The sequence below is a fragment of the Salvelinus alpinus genome, chromosome 13 (assembly GCF_045679555.1).
Source record: "Salvelinus alpinus chromosome 13, SLU_Salpinus.1, whole genome shotgun sequence".
NCBI classification, from domain to species: domain Eukaryota; kingdom Metazoa; phylum Chordata; class Actinopteri; order Salmoniformes; family Salmonidae; genus Salvelinus; species Salvelinus alpinus.
Genome location: NC_092098.1, coordinates 57315379 through 57336676, shown reverse-complemented (window position 1 = coordinate 57336676; position 21298 = coordinate 57315379). Strand labels below are relative to the sequence as shown.

At 45.8% G+C, this 21298-nt stretch overlaps 1 protein-coding gene across 1 annotated transcript in view; it reads left to right on the top strand.

Moving 5' to 3' along the window:
- The first annotated feature begins 333 nt into the window (after positions 1-333).
- Positions 334-21298, top strand: part of fgl1b (fibrinogen like 1B) — a 49588-nt gene continuing 28623 nt past the window's right edge. Inside the window, exons 1-7 of the mRNA XM_071337305.1 lie at positions 334-458; positions 2177-2254; positions 2463-2599; positions 4587-4675; positions 11857-12016; positions 18545-18642; positions 20130-20218. Of these exons, the coding sequence (XP_071193406.1) occupies positions 2195-2254; positions 2463-2599; positions 4587-4675; positions 11857-12016; positions 18545-18642; positions 20130-20218 (633 nt within the window). The 5' untranslated portion in view covers positions 334-458; positions 2177-2194. The remainder of the gene's footprint in view (positions 459-2176; positions 2255-2462; positions 2600-4586; positions 4676-11856; positions 12017-18544; positions 18643-20129; positions 20219-21298) is intronic.

The following is a 21298-nucleotide window of genomic DNA, read 5'->3' as shown; positions in this document are numbered from 1 at the left end:
GGTTTGTGAAAAATGGTGTGTTATGCCCCTGAGTGTCCCAAATGGATCTCTATTCCCTACATAGTGCACTACGTTTGATCAAAGCGCTATGGGCCTTGGTCAAACGTAGTACACTACATGAGGAATTGGCTGCTATTTGGGACAATGCTCAAATCTTCCCCACAGAGGATGGAGCGTAGCCTAGACACAGGTGGTCGGTGGGGGTCACTGATCTGAGATCAGCGTATCCACACCAACTCCCTACCTTGACCACCAGGGGGAAAAGCCAAACTGATCTTCGATCAGATTTCTGGGGTAACTCCATTCTTCTCTTTCTCTTAACATGAACCATGCGGAACCAAGCGGACAGCGTCTGGGCTGATAAATCACCGATATAACGGGCACGGTATGTGAACACACTGCACCTAGACGACAGACCTTCTTTAACTCACAACGGAAGAAACACTGAAGAAGTTAAGGTAGGCTCTAGATATCCATGTTTCTGTTTTTATATACTTTATGTTAAAGGAAAAATATTAAACTGTTTCATGTATTCCATTCTATGTAATGTAATATCAGTGATACCTTTTAGCCGAGATACAGAGCATTCGGGAAGTATTCAGACCCCTTGGCTTTTTCCACAGTTTGTTACCGTACAGCTTTATTTTAAAATTTATTAAATTGTTTTTTTCCCTCATCAATCTACACAAAATACCCCATAATGACAAAGCAAAAACTGAAATATCCCATTTAGGTAAATATTCAGACCCTTTACTCAGTACTTTGTTGAAGCACCTTTGGCAGTGATTACAGCCTCAAGTCTTCTTGGGTTTGACGCTACAAGCTTAGCACACCTGTATTTGCAGAGTTTCTCCCATTCTTCTCTGCAGATCTTCTCAAGCTCTGTCAGGTTGGATGGGGAGCGTCGCTGCACAGCTCCTATGTTGTCTTGACTGTGTGCTTAGGGTCGTTGTCCTGTTGGAAGGTGAACCTTCGCCACCAGTCTGAGGTCCTGAGCGCTCTGGGGCAGGTTTTCATCAAGGATCTCTCTGTACTTTGCTCTGTTCATCTTTCCCTCAGTCCTGACTAGTCTCCCAGATCCTGCTGCTGAAAAACATCCCCACTGCATAATGCTGCCACCACCATGCTTCACCTTAGGGATGGTGCCAGGTTTCCTCCAGACGTGACACCTAGAATTCAGTCCAAAGAGTTCAGTCATGGTTTCATCAGACCAGAGAATCTTGTGTCTGAGAGTCATTTAGGTACCTTTTGGTGAACTCCAAGCGGGCTGTCATGTGCCTTTTACTAAGGAGTGGCTTCCGTTCTGCCACTCTACCATAAAGGCCTGATTGGTGGAGTGCTGCAGAGATGTGTTTCCTTCTGGAAGGTTCTCCCATTTCCACAGAGGAACTCTAGAGATCTGTCAGAGTGACCACCGGGTTCTTGGTCACCTCCCTGACCAAGGCCCTTCTCCCTGACTGCTCAGTTTGGCCAGGTGGCCAGCTCTAGGAAGAGTCTTGGTGATTCCAAACTTCTTCCATTTAAGAATTATGGAGGCCACTGTGTTTTTTGGGGACCTTCAATGCTGCAGAAATGTTTTGGTACCCTTCCCCAGATCTGTGCCTCGACACAATCCTGTCTCAGAGCTCTACGGACAATTCCTTCGACCTCATGGCCAGGTTTTTGCTCTGACATGCACTGTCAACTGTGGGACCTTATATAGACAGGTGTGTATCTAAAAAATGTCCAATCAGTTAAATTTACCACAGGTGGACTCCAAGTTGTAAAAACATCTCTATGATGATCAATGGAAACAGGAAGCACCTGAGCTCAATTTAGAGTCTAATTGCAAAGGATCTGAATACTTATGTAAATAAGGTGTTTCTCTTGTTTACTGTTTATACATTTGTAAAAATTGTCTAAAAACCTGTTTTCGCTTATTCATTATGGGTTATTGTGTGTAGAGTGATGAGGAAAAACATTTATTTATTCCATTTTAGAACAAGGCTGTAACGTAACAAAATGTGGGAAAAAGTCAAGGGGTCTGAATACTTTCCGAATGCCCTGTACCTGCTATGTAGCCCTGTTGATAGATGCAATACACTCGGATCAGCTATTGGACGTGTCAATGTCCTTTCCCTGCATATATTGAGTGAGTTTAGCCTTTCATATTCTTTATTATTTCATCTTGTTATAGACTTCTTAACTGAAGATCATGCCTCTGATGCTACTGCTGGTGTTGGTGTGCCAAACCATGGCGTCACCACGACTCTCAGTATGTACCAATCACTGTGGGGAGCATTCTACCCATACCATTCGCTGGCTCTGTAATCTTCCTTAGGCCCAGCTTCCTTTCAACAAGAAAGGCTGCTTTGGAAAGCTTCTGTTTACTGCTTACGAAGCCAATTTCTCTTTGGGGACACAATTCATTGATTTATTGATTGATTAAGCGATTGATTTAAATTTCCTCCATCTCCCCCGAGGTATCAGACCCCTGTGTTCTAGAACTAGAGGAGTTGAGACGTGATGTCCGTATTCTGGAGAACAAACTGCTGATCGGGGCATGGCAGCTCAACCATGTCAAGACACACAGCTATATCATCACCCCCCCACTATCCAGGTGTAACATGACACACTACTGCTCTGTAGCTTGTATTCAGTTGAATCTCCCAGAAGCTATCATTATGGAGTCTCCTCTTCTAATCAACCCTGACCTCAACCCTGACCCTGAAGCTAATACTATGGAGTCTCCCCTTCTAATCAACCCTGACCCTGACGCTAACACTACGGAGTCTCCTCTTCTAATCAACCCTGACTCTGACGCTAACACCACGGAGTCTCCCCTTCTAATCAACCCTGACCCTGACGCTAACACCACGGAGTCTCCCCTTCTAATCAACCCTGACCCTGACGCTAACACCACGGAGTCTCCCCTTCTAATCAACCTTGACCCTGACGCTAACACTACGGAGTCTCCTCTTCTAATCAACCCTGACCCTGACGCTAACACCACGGAGTCTCCCCTTCTAATCAACCCTGACCCTGACGCTAACACCACGGAGTCTCCCCTTCTAATCAACCTTGACCCTGACGCTAACACTACGGAGTCTCCCCTTCTAATCAACCCTGACCCTGACGCTAACACTACGGAGTCTCCCCTTCTAATCAACCCTGACCCTGAAGCTAACACTATGGAGTCTCCTCTTCTAATCAACCCTGACCTCAACCCTGACCCTGAAGCTATCATTATGGAGTCTCCTCTTCTAATCAACCCTGACCCTGACGCTAACACCACGGAGTCTCCCCTTCTAATCAACCCTGACCTCAACCCTGACCCTGAAGCTATCATTATGAAGTCTCCTCTTCTAATCAACCCTGACCTCAACCCTGACACTGAAGCTATCATTATGGAGTCTCCTCTTCTAATCAACCCTGACCCTGACGCTAACAACACGGAGTCTCCCCTTCTAATCAACCCTGACCCTGACGCTAACACCACGGAGTCTCCCCTTCTAATCAACCTTGACCCTGACGCTAACACTACGGAGTCTCCCCTTCTAATCAACCCTGACCCTGACGCTAACACTACGGAGTCTCCCCTTCTAATCAACTCTGACACTGAAGCTAACACTATGGAGTCTCCCCTTCTAATCAACCCTGAAGCTAACACTACGGAGTCTCCTCTTCTAATCAACCCTGACCCTGAAGCTAACACTATGGAGTCTCCTCTTCTAATCAACCCTGACCCTGAAGCTAACACTATGGAGTCTCCCCTTCTAATCAACCCTGACCCTGAAGCTAACACTATGGAGTCTCCTCTTCTAATCAACCCTGACCCTGAAGCTAACACTATGGAGTCTCCTCTTCTAATCAACCCTGAAGCTAACACTATGGAGTCTCCCCTTCTAATCAACCCTGACCCTGAAGCTAACACTATGGAGTCTCCTCTTCTAATCAACCCTGACCCTGAAGATAACACTATGGAGTCTCCCCTTCTAATCAATACTGACCCTGACCCCAACCCTGACCCCAACCCTGCCTCTGACCCTGACCCCAACCCTGCCTCTGACCCTGCCTCCGACCCTGCCTCCGACCCTGCCTCCGACCCTGACCCCAACCTTGCGTCTGACCCTGACCCCAACCCTGCCTCTGACCCTGACCCCAACCCTGCCTCCGACCCTGACCCCAACCCTGCCTCTGACCCTGACCCCAACCCTGCCTCTGACCCTGCCTCCGACCCTGACCCCAATCCTGACCCCAACCCTGCCTCTGACCCTGACCCCAACCCTGCCTCTGACCCTGACCCCAACCCTGCCTCCGACCCTGACCCCAACCCTGACCCCGACCCTGCCTCTGACCCTGACCCCAACCCTGCCTCCGACCCTGACCCCAATCCTGACCCCAACCCTGACCCCGACCCTGACCCCGACCCTGACCCCGACCCTGCCTCCGACCCTGACCCCAACCCTGCCTGACCCCAACCCTGACCCTAACTCTAACCAATATTTTTAATCTTCCAGGGAGAATTTGATATGGAAAAAAATAATTTACTTTGCTTTATGCATGGACAATAAAGTAAAATTCTTCTTCTTCCTCACCCTGACCAGTAACTCCAGCACCAACCTAACAGAGGAATACAGGACAGGAGCCGTAGCATCTCTACCTCCAGCAGGAAGCCTCATCGTACATGACAAAGGTGAGAGATTCATAGCCTTGTTTTGCCAACTCCTACAGTATAGTCATCATTGTCAATGACCAAGACAACACTTAAACTGATTTGGGATCAGGCTAAGAGGTTACATCCTTCGTTAGCCAACAGATCTGACCCACTGGCTTACAGCTGCTCTAGGGTCGGACAATGAGAAATGTGTTGTTATCCTCATCCCTGTATTGAGGTACGTTTTCCCGAGCCATATGTTGTGCTGTCTCCGTGGTGTCCTAATCTACACGTCTGTCTGACCCTAGTGCAGCTGTTTTTTTTATTTTTGTATTTTTTATTTCACCTTTATTTAACCAGGTAGGCTAGTTGAGAACAAGTTCTCATTTGCAACTGCGACCTGGCCAAGATAAAGCATAGCAGTGTGAACAGACAACACAGAGTTACACATGGAGTAAACAATAAACAAGTCAATAACATGGTAGAAAAAAAAGAAAAAGAGAATCTATATACAATGTGTGCAAAAGGCATGAGGTAGGCAATAAATCGAATAATTACAATTTAGCAGATTAACACTGGAGTGATAAATCATCAGATGATCATGTGCAAGAAGAGATACTGGTGTGCAAAAGAGCAGAAAAGTAAATAAATAAAAGCAGTATGGGGGGTGAGGTAGGTAAATTGGGTGGGTAGTTTACAGATGGACTATGTACAGCTGCAGCGATCGGTTAGCTGCTCGGATAGCAGATTTTTAAAGTTGTTGAGGGAGATAAAAGTCTCCAACTTCAGAGATTTTTGCAATTCGTTCCAGTCGCAGGCAGCAGAGAACTGGAAGGAAAGGCGTCCAAATGAGGTTTTGGCTTTAGGGATGATCAGTGAGATACACCTGCTGGAGCGCGTGTTGCGGGTGGGTGTAGCCATCGTGACCAGTGAACTGAGATAAGGCGGCACTTTACCTAGCATAGCGTGGTAGATGACCTGGAGCCAGTGGGTCTGACGACGAACATGTAGCGAGGGCCAGCCGACTAGGGCATACAGGTCGCAGTGGTGGGTCGTATAAGGTGCTTTAGTAACAAAACGAATGGCACTGTGATAAACTGCATCCAGTTTGCTGAGTAGAGTATTGGAAGCTATTTTGTAGATGACATCGCCGAAGTCGAGGATCGGTAGGATAGTCAGTTTTACTAGGGTAAGTTTGGCGGCGTGAGTGAAGGAGGCTTTGTTGCGGAATAGAAAGCCGATTCTTGCTTTGATTTTGGATTGGAGATGTTTGATATGAGTCTGGAAGGAGAGTTTGCAGTCTAGCCAGACACCTAGGTACTTATAGATGTCCACATATTCTAGGTCGGAACCGTCCAGGGTGGTGATGCTAGTCGGGCGTGCGGGTGCAGGCAGCGAACGGTTGAAAAGCATGCATTTGGTTTTACTAGCGTTTAAGAGCAGTTGGAGGCCACGGAAGGAGTGTTGGCCGGGATGCTGGCCTTCTAGGCAGAGTTGCAAAGAAAAAGACATATCTCAGACTGGCCAATAAAAATAAAAGATTAAGATGGGCAAAAGAACACAGACACTGGACAGAGGAACTCTGCCTAGAAGGCCAGCATCCTGGAGTCGCCTCTTCACTGTTGACGTTGACAGTGGTGTTTTTTGGGTACTATTTAATGAAGCTGCCAGTTGAGGACTTGTGAGGCGTCTGTATCTCAAACTAGACACTCTAATGTACTTGTCCTCTTGCTTAGTTGTGCACCGGGGCCTCCCACTCCTCTTCTATTCTGGTTAGGGCCAGTTTGCGCTGTTCTGTGAAGGGAGTAGTACACATGGTTGTACAAGATATTCAGTTTCTTCCATTGGATAGCCTTCATTTCTCAGAACAAGAATAGACTGACAAGTTTCAGAAGAAAGTTATTTGTTTCTGGCCATTTTGAGCCTGTAATCAAACCCATAAATGCTGATGCTCCAGATACTCAACTAGTCTAAAGAAGGCCAGTTGTATTGCTTCTTTAATCAGAACAACAGTTTTCAGCTGTGCTAACATAATTGCAAAAGGGTTTTCTGATGATCAATTAGCCTTTTAAAATGATAAACTTGTATTAGCTAACACAACGTGCCATTGGAACACAGGAGTGATGGTTGCTGACAATGGGGCTCTGTACACCTATGTAGATATTCCATAAAAAATCTGCCATTTCCAGCTACAATAGTCATTTACAACATTAACAATGTCTACACTGTATTTCTGATCAATTTGATGTTATTTTAATGGACAAAAAATTAGCTTTTCTTTCAAAAACAAGGACATTTCTACATTTTTGAACGGTAGTGTATATACAGTGGGGAAAACAAGTATTTGATTCACTGCCGATCTTGCAGGTTTTCCTACTTACAAAGCATGTAGAGGTCTGTAATTTTTATCAAAGGTACACTTCAACTGTGAGATACGGAATCTTAAACAAAAATCCAGAAAATCACATTGTATGATTTTTAAGTAATTAATTTTCATTTGCATAATAATACAATCAGTAAGGTACACATTTGCACTAAAATGATGATGAACAGTCTGCTGGGTAAAACACCGTAGTTATTTTATGGTTTCAGTTGCAGAGAACCAGCTGTCAAGTGTTGTTGTGCTACATATCAAATCAAATTGGTCACACGCGCCGAATACAACAGCTATAGACCTTACCGTGAAATGCTGAATACAACAGCTGTAGACCTTACCGTGAAATGCTGAATACAACAGCTGTAGACCTTACCGTGAAATGCTGAATACAACAGCTGTAGACCTTACCGTGAAATGCCGAATACAACAGCTGTAGACCTTACAGTGAAATGCTGAATACAACAGGTGTAGTAGACCTTACTGTGAAATGCTGAATACAACAGCTGTAGACCTTACCGTGAAATGCTGAATACAACAGCTGTAGACCTTACCGTGAAATGCTGAATACAACAGCTGTAGACCTTACCGTGAAATGCTGAATACAACAGCTGTAGACCTTACCGTGAAATGCTGAATACAACAGCTGTAGATCTTACCGTGAAATGCTGAATACAACAGCTGTAGACCTTACCGTGAAATGCTGAATACAACAGCTGTAGACCTTACCGTGAAATGCTGAATACAACAGCTGTAGACCTTACCGTGAAATGCTGAATACAACAGCTGTAGACCTTACCGTGAAATGCTGAATACAACAGCTGTAGACCTTACCGTGAAATGCTGAATACAACAGCTGTAGACCTTACCGTGAAATGCCGAATACAACAGCTGTAGACCTTACCGTGAAATGCCGAATACAACAGCTGTAGACCTTACCGTGAAATGCTGAATACAACAGCTGTAGACCTTACCGTGAAATGCTGAATACAACAGCTGTAGACCTTACCGTGAAATGCTGAATACAACAGCTGTAGACCTTACCGTGAAATGCTGAATACAACAGCTGTAGACCTTACCGTGAAATGCTGAATACAACAGCTGTAGACCTTACCGTGAAATGCTGAATACAACAGCTGTAGACCTTACCGTGAAATGCTGAATACAACAGCTGTAGACCTTACCGTGAAATGCTGAATACAACAGCTGTAGACCTTACCGTGAAATGCTGAATACAACAGCTGTAGACCTTACCGTGAAATGCCGAATACAACAGCTGTAGACCTTACCGTGAAATGCTGAATACAACAGCTGTAGACCTTACCGTGAAATGCCGAATACAACAGCTGTAGACCTTACCGTGAAATGCTGAATACAACAGCTGTAGACCTTACCGTGAAATGCTGAATACAACAGCTGTAGACCTTACCGTGAAATGCCGAATACAACAGCTGTAGACCTTACCGTGAAATGCTGAATACAACAGCTGTAGACCTTACCGTGAAATGCCGAATACAACAGCTGTAGACCTTACCGTGAAATGCTGAATACAACAGCTGTAGACCTTACCGTGAAATGCTTAGCTTCAAGCCCCCAACCAACAAAAGAAAATACAAAAAAAATATGAATAGAAGTAACAAATAATTAAAGAGTAAATAAAATGCAGCGTTAAAATAACTGCATATGCATAAATGAGCTAAAGACACCTTGTTTACAAAGATCACACAGAGGAGAGGTTATGATTTGTATTAAAGGATGTTTGCTAGGTGGAAAGTTTGCCCTGTGTATGAGATTAAAATATATCAGCTGATTTTTATTTTACTAGGCAAGTTAGTTAACCACTAGGCTACCTGCTCTAACCACTAGGCTACCTGCTCTAACCACTAGGCTACCTGCTCTTACCACTAGGCTACCTGCTCTAACCACTAGGCTACCTGCTCTAACCACTAGGCTACCTGCTCTAACCACTAGGCTACCTGCTCTAACCACTAGGCTACCTGCTCTTACCACTAAGCTACCTGCTCTAACCACTAGGCTACCTGCTCTAACCACTAGGCTACCTGCTCTAAACACTAGGCTATCTGCTCTTACCACTAGGCTACCTGCTCTTACCACTAGGCTACCTGCTCTAACCACTAGGCTACCTGCTCTAACCACTAGGCTACCTGCTCTTACCACTAGGCTACCTGCTCTAACCACTAGGCTACCTTCTCTAACCACTAGGCTACCTGCTCTTACCACTAGGCTACCTGCTCTAACCACTAGGCTACCTGCTCTAACCACTAGGCTACCTGCTCTAACCACTAGGCTACCTGCTCTAACCACTAGGCTACCTGCTCTTACCACTAGGCTACCTGCTCTTACCACTAGGCTACCTGCTCTAACCACTAGGCTACCTGCTCTAACCACTAGGCTACCTACCGCCCCACTGATGATTAGGATTGTTAGATGAACCCACTAAGTTCCTGATGAACTCAACTGGTGAGCCTCTTTAGCAGCTAGTTCCATGGACACACTGATTTCAATGTCCTTCGCCAAGGTCAGATGACTTTCAGTCCACAGTCTCTTTAGTGTAGCTTCCCTCCGTAGCCCACATTCTAGTCTGTCTCTAATGATGTCATTTATAACACCATTCAACTCAGTGTTCTGATAGTTTCTTTAATGCAGCAGCAAACATTGGCTCTGATTCTCCCTCTTCCTGATGTCTCCTGTGGAACCTGAACCTTTCAGCATTAACTAGTGGTTCTGGTGAACAATGTCCTTTAAGTATCTCCACAATATCCCCGTACGTCGTATGACCTGTTCTGTCTGGCTGTGGCAGGCTGCCTAGTAAATTACATTTATTTGGCTCCACTGCTCAATACTTTCATCAAACTGTCGAATGTTTCCAACAATTACAGCTCCTGATTCTCACTCACTTCAATATTTTCCTCAGTCACGTGATCTTCATTCACTTCACTCATTGACGTTTCGTCAAGTTTTTAATTTCAAAGTTCGTCCTCACAGTTGAATAAATGTCCTTTCCGTTAATCACTGTATATATTGGTTCCTTTTTAATCACGTTATTTTCCCGCTCCGACGTCCGTCTCCAGTACTTTTCTGCCGTCCGTGACGATGTTAACTCTCAACTTTCTTAGCTAGATCGGCTATGTGCTTGCCTCTGCTAGCAATACACTGTGCTAACATTAGCCTGTACTGTACCACAGAAAATAACAGTTTTAAACACTTGTAAAAACCGACTTCTTCCAGACAGAATAGTTCCGTTCCTGTAGATTCAGACTTACTCATCACCAATCTTTTGTTATATCTCGTGGGTTTCATCACCACGTCTGTATAACAATTCAATAACGATGAGACGGGAGACATGATTCAGTTCAACCATTTATCTGGAATGTTATCACCTCAACACATACACAACACCCATGATGCTAAGTCGCTCTGGATAAGAGCGTCTGCTAAATTACTTAAATGTAAATGTAATGATGCTCTGCGGCACAAGCCCAATATAGAACAAATACTTAAATACATAAATAAATCTAAACTGTGGTTTAGGAGTAGAGAACATCTGTGGTCCCGTGTGGCTCAGTTGGTAGAGCATGGCGCTTGCAACGCCAGGGTTGTGGGTTCATTCCCCACGGGGGGACCAGGTTGAATATGTATGAACTTTCCAATTTGTAAGTCGCTCTGGATAAGAGCGTCTGCTAAATGACTTAAATGTAAATGTAAATGTAAATATGTAAATGGACACTAAACAAAACTCATAGAGGAATTTAAATGTTCAGTTCTAGAAAGTAGTGCCATGGGACGGGGTCAGAAAGGTCTTTGTGTTTGATAGCTGGTTACAGAGGTGACGTAACAAGCATCAGGTCCATTATAACACAGTGAAGTAGAGGTGGGAGCTGAAAGCAGACATGGACTTTGAGACGGTGTGAGGAGGTTCAGGGGTGAAACACTAGATCAGGACAGGTAGAAATGGCAGGGCTGGAAATAGACACAGAGACACATTCTGATCATGGCTCAGACCTGAGTCACCCAAACAGAAGATATTATAACATAGTCATGTCCAATTGGCTAGATACTATTGTAGCGACCCGCACAGACAGCTGTGCGGGTCGCTATGTGTTAGGCTAGTAGGTGGTTGTGTTGTACTTACCAGTACCCAGTGTTCGCAGGGTCCGACATGCCAATCAACCTGCTATCTGCCAATCACGGGAATGCCTGGAATGTTCTGACGCCGGGCATCCTGGTGGTTGGCGGAGTGGCGTGTAGGGGGGTTGGGCAGGGGGGTGGAGCATTGGAAGTTAAGACCAGGTTTAGCCTTTGTTCTCTCTCTTACGTCTGGGCTTCACAAGAGAAGGTCACGGTTGGGTTGTAGGGTAACTTTCGTTTATTTGGCGTGGGCTACGGCCAAACAGTAGCCAGTGTAAAGTTGGGTTAATAAACCGTCAATTCGTAAACTCAATCCTCTGTCTGGACAATTGTTCCTTTATGATCTAGTCAGGTCATTACACTATGTTATATTCTATTGTATTTTAGTCAATGCCACTCTGACATTGCACATTCTAATATTTATATATTTCTTAATTACATTCTTTCACTTTTAAATTCGTGTTTATTGTGCTTTGTTGTTAGATACAACAGCACTGTTGGAGCTAGGAACACATTTCACTACACCCGCAATAACATCTGCTAAATATGTGTATGTGACCAATAAAATGTGATTTGATTTGTTTTAATAATAATATATATTTTTTTATGGTAATTGAGTGTTACACCGTTTCAGTAAAATGTGCCTTCATAGTAAGTTGTGATTATATCTCTGCGTGTGTCACCTCTCAACCTCCAGACTGCTCTGAGCTGTATGACAGACGGAGGCCAGACTCCGGGTTTTACCGGATCAGACCTAGAGTGGATCAGGAGCCGGTCCTAGTCTACTGTGACATGGAAGATGGAGGGGGATGGACTGTTATACAGCGACGAAGACATGGCAGGGTTGACTTCAACAGGTGTGTATGTGTGTGTGTGTGTGTGTGTGTGTGTGTGTGTGTGTGTGTGTGTGTGTGTGTGTGTGTGTGTGTGTGTGTGTGTGTGTGTGTGTGTGTGTGTGTGTGTGTGTGTGTGTGTGATCTTTGGATAGCTGGCCTGTTTAACCTCTGCAATCAGCTAGTAGTTTATCACATCAGCACTGTGGCATCCAGCTACTAGCTACTGTGTGTCAAATCAAATTGTATTAGTCCTCAGCCTTTCCCTGTAGTTCACAACCATCTCATTTGTCTTGATCACGTCAGCATAGTGACGTAGGGGGAAGCAGCAAGTGTGAGACTTTACCAGTGAATGTTCTCTCCTCCATAGAGACTGACCCAGTGAATGTTCTCTCTTCCATAGAGACTGACCCAGTGAATGTTCTCTCCTCCATAGATACTGACCCAGTGAATGTTCTCTCCTCCATAGAGACTGACCCAGTGAATGTTCTCTCCTCCATAGAGACTGACCCAGTGAATGTTCTCTCCTCCATAGAGACTGACCAAGTGAATGTTCTCTCTTCCATAGAGACTGACCCAGTGAATGTTCTCTCCTCCATAGAGACTGACCCAGTGAATGTTCTCTCCTCCATAGAGACTGACCCAGTGAATGTTCTCTCTTCCATAGAGACTGACCCAGTAAATGTTCTCTCCTCCATAGAGACTGACCCAGTGAACGTTCTCTCCTCCATAGAGACTGAACCAGTGAATGTTCTCTCCTCCATAGAGACTGAACCAGTGAATGTTCTCTCCTCCATAGAGACTGACCCAGTGAATGTTCTCTCCTCCATAGAGACTGACCCAGTGAATGTTCTCTCCTCCATAGAGACTGACCCAGTGAATGTTCTCTCCTCCATAGAGACTGACCCAGTGAATGTTCTCTCCTCTATAGAGACTGACCCAGTGAATGTTCTAGACTGACGCAGTGAATGTTCTAGACTGACGCAGTGAATGTTCTCTCCCCCATAGAGACTGACCCAGTGAATGTTCTCTCCTCCATAGAGACTGACCCAGTGAATGTTCTCTCCTCCATAGAGACTGACCTAGTGAATGTTCTCTCCTCCATAGAGACTGACCCAGTGAATGTTCTCTCCTCCATAGAGACTGACCCAGTGAATGTTCTCTCCTCCATAGAGACTGACCAAGTGAATGTTCTCTCCTCCATAGAGACTGACCCAGTTAATGTTCTCTCCTCCATAGAGACTGACCCAGTGTATCTTCTCTCCTCCATAGAGACTGACCCAGTGAATGTTCTCTCCTCCATAGAGAGTGACCCAGTGAATGTTCTCTCCTCTATAGAGACTGACCCAGTGAATGTTCTAGACTGACCCAGTGAATGTTCTCTCCTCCATAGAGACTGACCCAGTGAATGTTTTCTCCTCCATAGAGACTGACCCAGTGAATGTTCTAGACTAAACCAGTGAATGTTCTCTACTCCATAGAGACTGACCCAGTGAATGTTCTCTCCTCCATAGAGACTGACCCAGTGAATGTTCTCTCCTCCATAGAGACTGACCCAGTGAATGTTCTCTCCTCCATAGAGACTGACCCAGTGAATGTTCTCTCCTCCATAGAGACTGACCCAGTGAATGTTCTCTCCTCCATAGAGACTGACCCAGTGAATGTTCTCTCTTCCATAGAGACTGACCCAGTGAATGTTCTCTCCTCCATAGAGACTGACCCAGTGAATGTTCTCTCCTCCATAGAGACTGACCCAGTGAATGTTCTCTCCTCCATAGAGACTGACCCAGTGAATGTTCTCTCCTCCATAGAGACTGACCCAGTGAATGTTCTCTCCTCCATAGAGACTGACCCAGTGAATGTTTTCTCTTCCATAGAGACTGACCCAGTGAATGTTCTCTCCTCCATAGAGACTGACCCAGTGAATGTTCTCTCCTCCATAGAGACTGACCCAGTGAATGTTCTCTCCTCCATAGAGGCTGACCCAGTGAATGTTCTCTCCTCCATAGAGACTGACCCAGTGAATGTTCTCTCCTCCATAGAGACTGACCCAGTGAATGTTCTCTCCTCCATAGAGACTGACCCAGTGAATGTTCTCTCCTCCATAGAGACTGACCCGGTGAATGTTCTCTCCTCCATAGAGACTGACCCAGTCAATGTTCTCTCCTCCATAGAGACTGACCCAGTGAATGTTCTCTCCTCCATAGAGACTGACCCAGTGAATGTTCTCTCCTCCATAGAGACTGACCCAGTGAATGTTCTCTCCTCTATAGAGACTGACCCAGTGAATGTTCTAGACTGACCCAGTGAATGTTCTCTCCTCCATAGAGACTGACCCAGTGAATGTTCTAGACTAAACCAGTGAATGTTCTCTCCTCCATAGAGACTGACCCAGTGAATGTTCTCTCCTCCATAGAGACTGACCCAGTGAATGTTCTAGACTGAACCAGTGAATGTTCTCTCCTCCATAGAGACTGACCCAGTGAATGTTCTAGACTAAACCAGTGAATGTTCTCTCCTCCATAGAGACTGACCCAGTGAATGTTCTCTCCTCCATAGAGGCTGACCCAGTGAATGTTCTCTCCTCCATAGAGACTGACCCAGTGAATGTTCTCTCCTCCATAGAGACTGACCCAGTGAATGTTCTCTCCTCCATAGAGACTGACCCAGTGAATGTTCTCTCCTCCATAGAGACTGACCCAGTGAATGTTCTCTCCTCCATAGAGACTGACCCAGTGAATGTTCTCTCCTCCATAGAGACTGACCCAGTGAATGTTCTCTCCTCCATAGAGACTGACCCAGTGAATGTTCTCTCCTCCATAGAGACTGACCCAGTGAATGTTCTCTCCTCCATAGAGGCTGACCCAGTGAATGTTCTCTCCTCCATAGAGACTGACCCAGTGAATGTTCTCTCCTCCATAGAGACTGACCCAGTGAATGTTCTCTCCTCCATAGAGACTGACCCAGTGAATGTTCTCTCCTCCATAGAGACTGACCCAGTGAATGTTCTCTCCTCCATAGAGACTGACCCAGTGAATGTTCTCTCCTCCATAGAGACTGACCCAGTGAATGTTCTCTCCTCCATAGAGACTGACCCAGTGAATGTTCTCTCCTCTATAGAGACTGACCCAGTGAATGTTCTAGACTGACCCAGTGAATGTTCTCTCCTCCATAGAGACTGACCCAGTGAATGTTCTAGACTAAACCAGTGAATGTTCTCTCCTCCATAGAGACTGACCCAGTGAATGTTCTCTCCTCCATAGAGACTGACCCAGTGAATGTTCTAGACTGAACAAGTGAATGTTCTCTCCTCCATAGAGACTGACCCAGTGAATGTTCTAGACTAAACCAGTGAATGTTCTCTCCTCCATAGAGACTGACCCAGTGAATGTTCTCTCCTCCATAGAGGCTGACCCAGTGAATGTTCTCTCCTCCATAGAGACTGACCCAGTGAATGTTCTCTCCTCCATAGAGACTGACCCAGTGAATGTTCTCTCCTCCATAGAGACTGACCCAGTGAATGTTCTCTCCTCCATAGAGACTGACCCAGTGAATGTTCTCTCCTCCATAGAGACTGACCCAGTGAATGTTCTCTCCTCCATAGAGACTGACCCAGTGAATGTTCTCTCCTCCATAGAGACTGACCCAGTGAATGTTCTCTCCTCCATAGAGACTGACCCAGTGAATGTTCTCTCCTCCATAGAGACTGACCCAGTGAATGTTCTAGACTGAACCAGTGAATGTTCTCTCCTCCATAGAGACTGACCCAGTGAATGTTCTAGACTAAACCAGTGAATGTTCTCTCCTCCATAGAGACTGACCTGGTGAATGTTCTCTCCTCCATAGAGACTGACCCAGTGTATCTTCTCTCCTCCATAGAGACTGACCCAGTGAATGTTCTCTCCTCCATAGAGACTGACCCAGTGAATGTTCTCTCCTCTATAGAGACTGACCCAGTGAATGTTCTAGACTGACCCAGTGAATGTTCTCTCCTCCATAGAGACTGACCCAGTGAATGTTTTCTCCTCCATAGAGACTGACCCAGTGAATGTTCTAGACTAAACCAGTGAATGTTCTCTACTCCATAGAGACTGACCCAGTGAATGTTCTCTCCTCCATAGAGACTGACCCAGTGAATGTTCTCTCCTCCATAGAGACTGACCCAGTGAATATTCTCTCCTCCATAGAGACTGACCCAGTGAATGTTCTCTCCTCCATAGAGACTGACCCAGTGAATGTTCTCTCCTCCATAGAGACTGACCCAGTGAATGTTCTCTCTTCCATAGAGACTGACCCAGTGAATGTTCTCTCCTCCATAGAGACTGACCCAGTGAATGTTCTCTCCTCCATAGAGACTGACCCAGTGAATGTTCTCTCCTCCATAGAGACTGACCCAGTGAATGTTCTCTCCTCCATAGAGACTGACCCAGTGAATGTTCTCTCCTCCATAGAGACTGACCCAGTGAATGTTCTCTCTTCCATAGAGACTGACCCAGTGAATGTTCTCTCCTCCATAGAGACTGACCCAGTGAATGTTCTCTCCTCCATAGAGACTGACCCAGTGAATGTTCCCTCCTCCATAGAGGCTGACCCAGTGAATGTTCTCTCCTCCATAGAGACTGACCCAGTGAATGTTCTCTCCTCCATAGAGACTGACCCAGTGAATGTTCTCTCCTCCATAGAGACTGACCCAGTGAATGTTCTCTCCTCCATAGAGACTGACCCGGTGAATGTTCTCTCCTCCATAGAGACTGACCCAGTGAATGTTCTCTCCTCCATAGAGACTGACCCAGTGAATGTTCTCTCCTCCATAGAGACTGACCCAGTGAATGTTCTCTCCTCCATAGAGACTGACCCAGTGAATGTTCTCTCCTCTATAGAGACTGACCCAGTGAATGTTCTAGACTGACCCAGTGAATGTTCTCTCCTCCATAGAGACTGACCCAGTGAATGTTCTAGACTAAACCAGTGAATGTTCTCTCCTCCATAGAGACTGACCCAGTGAATGTTCTCTCCTCCATAGAGACTGACCCAGTGAATGTTCTAGACTGAACCAGTGAATGTTCTCTCCTCCATAGAGACTGACCCAGTGAATGTTCTAGACTAAACCAGTGAATGTTCTCTCCTCCATAGAGACTGACCCAGTGAATGTTCTCTCCCCCATAGAGGCTGACCCAGTGAATGTTCTCTCCTCCATAGAGACTGACCCAGTGAATGTTCTCTCCTCCATAGAGACTGACCCAGTGAATGTTCTCTCCTCCATAGAGACTGACCCAGTGAATGTTCTCTCCTCCATAGAGACTGACCCAGTGAATGTTCTCTCCTCCATAGAGACTTACCCAGTGAATGTTTTCTCCCCCATAGAGACTGACCCAGTGAATGTTCTCTCTTCCATAGAGACTGACCCAGTGAATGTTCTCTCCTCCATAGAGACTGACCCAGTGAATGTTCTCTCCTCCATAGAGACTGACCCAGTGAATGTTCTCTCCTCCATAGAGGCTGACCCAGTGAATGTTCTCTCCTCCATAGAGACTGACCCAGTGAATGTTCTCTCCTCCATAGAGACTGACCCAGTGAATGTTCTCTCCTCCATAGAGACTGACCCAGTGAATGTTCTCTCCTCCATAGAGACTGACCCAGTGAATGTTCTCTCCTCCATAGAGACTGACCCAGTGAATGTTCTCTCCTCCATAGAGACTGACCCAGTGAATGTTCTCTCCTCCATAGAGACTGACCCAGTGAATGTTCTCTCCTCCATAGAGACTGACCCAGTGAATGTTCTCTCCTCTATAGAGACTGACCCAGTGAATGTTCTAGACTGACCCAGTGAATGTTCTCTCCTCCATAGAGACTGACCCAGTGAATGTTCTAGACTAAACCAGTGAATGTTCTCTCCTCCATAGAGACTGACCCAGTGAATGTTCTCTCCTCCATAGAGACTGACCCAGTGAATGTTCTAGACTGAACCAGTGAATGTTCTCTCCTCCATAGAGACTGACCCAGTGAATGTTCTAGACTAAACCAGTGAATGTTCTCTCCTCCATAGAGACTGACCCAGTGAATGTTCTCTCCTCCATAGAGGCTGACCCAGTGAATGTTCTCTCCTCCATAGAGACTGACCCAGTGAATGTTCTCTCCTCCATAGAGACTGACCCAGTGAATGTTCTCTCCTCCATAGAGACTGACCCAGTGAATGTTCTCTCCTCCATAGAGACTGACCCAGTGAATGTTCTCTCCTCCATAGAGACTGACCCAGTGAATGTTCTCTCCTCCATAGAGACTGACCCAGTGAATGTTCTCTCCTCCATAGAGACTGACCCAGTGAATGTTCTCTCCTCCATAGAGACTGACCCAGTGAATGTTCTAGACTGAACCAGTGAATGTTCTCTCCTCCATAGAGACTGACCCAGTGAATGTTCTAGACTAAACCAGTGAATGTTCTCTCCTCCATAGAGACTGACCCAGTGAATGTTCTCTCCTCCATAGAGACTGACCCAGTGAATGTTCTCTCCTACATAGAGACTGACACAGTGAATGTTCTCTCCTCCATAGAGACTGGGTGGACTACAGAGACGGGTTTGGAGACTTTAAGCTGTGGAATGATGAATTCTGGCTGGGCAACGAACACATCCATTCTCTGGTGAAGGAAGGTAAGATCTGGGGCCATATAGGCTGTCAACCCTAACCCTATGAGAGTCTTGATGCATACGGCCCCATAACACATTCACTCTCTGGTTTTAGGGTGGCAGGTAGCCTAGTGGTTAAGGGCCGGTAAGAGCCAGTAAGGGCCAATAAGGGCCAATAAGGGCCAATAAGGGCCAGTAAGGGTCAGTAAGAGCCAGTAAGGGCCAGTAAGAGCCGGTAAGGTCCAGTAAGGTCCAGTAAGAGCCAGTAAGAGCCAATAAGAGCCAGTAAGGACCAGTAAGAGCCAGTAAGGACCAGTAAGAGCCGGTAAGGTCCGGTAAGGTCCGGTAAGGTCCGGTAAGGTCCGGTAAGAGCCAGTAAGGACCAGTAAGGACCAGTAAGGACCAGTAAGGACCAGTAAGAGCCAGTAAGGACCAGTAAGGACCAGTAAGAGCCAGTAAGGACCAGTAAGAGCCAGTAAGAGCCAGTATGGACCGGTAAGGGCTGGTAAGGACCGGTAAGGTCCGGTAAGAGCCGGTAAGGTCCAGTAAGGTCCAGTAAGAGCCAGTAAGAGCCAGTAAGGACCAGTAAGAGCCAGTAAGAGCCAGTAAGGACCAGTAAGAGCCGGTAAGGACCAGTAAGATGCAGTAAAGACCAGTACGAGCCAGTAAGGACCAGTAAGGTCCAGTAAACAAAAGGTCACTGGTTTGAACCACTGAGCCATCAAGGTGTGCTGCAGTATGACACAACTTTTAAAATAGGAACCACTGTATGTGTGTGTGTAATAATGTGTGTGTGTGTGTGTAATAATGTGTGTGTGTGTGTGTAATAATGTTTGTGTGTTTAATAATGTGAGCTTGTGTGTGTGTAATAATGTGTGTGTGTGTAATAATGTGTGTGTGTGTGTAATAATGTGTGTGTATTAATGTGTGTGTAATAATGTGTGTGTAATGTGTGTGTGTTTGTGTAATAATGTGTGTGTGTGTGTAATAATGTGTGTGTGTAATAATGTGTGTGTAATAATGTGTGTGTAATGTGTGTGTGTTTGTGTAATAATGTGTGTGTGTTTGTAATGTGTGCGTGTTTGTAATGTGTGCGTGTTTGTAATGTGTGTGTAATAATGTGTGTGTGTGTGTGTAATAATGTGTGTGTGTGTGTGTGTGTGTGTAATAATGTGTGTGTGTGTGTGTGTGTGTAATGTATGTGTGTGTGTGTGTGTGTAACGTGTGTGTGTGTTTGTGTAATAATGTGTGTGTGTGTAATATGTATGTGTGTGTTGTGTGTGTGTAATATGTATGTGTGTGTTGTGTGTGTGTGTGCAATACTATGTGTGTGTGTAATAATATGTGTGTGTGTGTGTGTGTTGTTTGTGTATTTGTGTGTGTGTGTAATATGTATGTATGTGTGTGTGTGTGTGTGTGTGTGTGTGTGTGTGTGTGTGTGTGTGTGTGTGTGTGTGTGTGTGTGTGTGTGTGTGTGTGTGTGTGTGTGTGTGTGTGTGTGTGTGTGTGAGGTGACAACCTGGTGAAGATTGATCTGATGGACTGGAGCGGAGCCAAGACTCATACCTACTACCAGAACTTCAGGATCACAGAGGAGAAGGTAACTCAGAACACTGTGTATAGTCTGGGGGGGATGAGACACTCAGAACACTGTGTATAGTCTGGGGGAGGAGAAGGTAAGACACTCAGAACACTGTGTATAGTCTGGGGGAGGAGAAGGTAAGACACTCAGAACACTGTGTATAGTCTGGGGGAGGAGAAGGCAAGACACTCAGAACACTGTGTGTAGTCTGGGGGAGGAGAAGGTAAGACACTCAGAACACTGTGTATAGTCTGGGGGAGGAGAAGGTACGACACTCAGAACACTGTGTATAGTCTGGGGGAGGAGAAGGTAAGACACTCAGAACACTGTGTATAGTCTGGGGGATGAGAAGGTAAGACACTCAGAACACTGTGTATAGTCTGGGGGAGGAGAAGGTAAGACACTCAGAACACTGTGTGTAGTCTGGGGGAGGAGAAGGTAAGACACTCAGAACACTGTGTATAGTCTGGGGGGTGAGAAGGTAAAACTCTCAGAACACTGTGTATAGTCTGGGGGAGGAGAAGGTAAGACACTCAGAACACTGTGTATAGTCTGGGGGAGGAGAAGGTAAGACACTCAGAACACTGTGTGTAGTCTGGGGGAGGAGAAGGTAAGACACTCAGAACACTGTGTATAGTCTGGGGGAGGAGAAGGTATGCCACTCAGAACACTGTGTATAGTCTGGGGGAGGAGAAGGTAAGACACTCAGAACACTGTGTATAGTCTGGGGGATGAGAAGGTAAAACACTCAGAACACTGTGTATAGTCTGGGGGAGGAGAAGGTAAGACACTCAGAACACTGTGTATAGTCTGGGGGAGGAGAAGGTAAGACACTCAGAACACTGTGTGTAGTCTGGGGGAGGAGAAGGTAAGACACTCAGAACACTGTGTATAGTCTGGGGGAGGAGAAGGTAAGACACTCAGAACACTGTGTGTAGTCTGGGGGAGGAGAAGGTAAGACACTCAGAACACTGTGTATAGTCTGGGGGAGGAGAAGGTAAGACTCTCAGAACACTGTGTATAGTCTGGGGAAGGAGAAGGTAAGACACTCAGAACACTGTGTGTAGTCTGGGGGAGGAGAAGGTAAGACACTCAGAA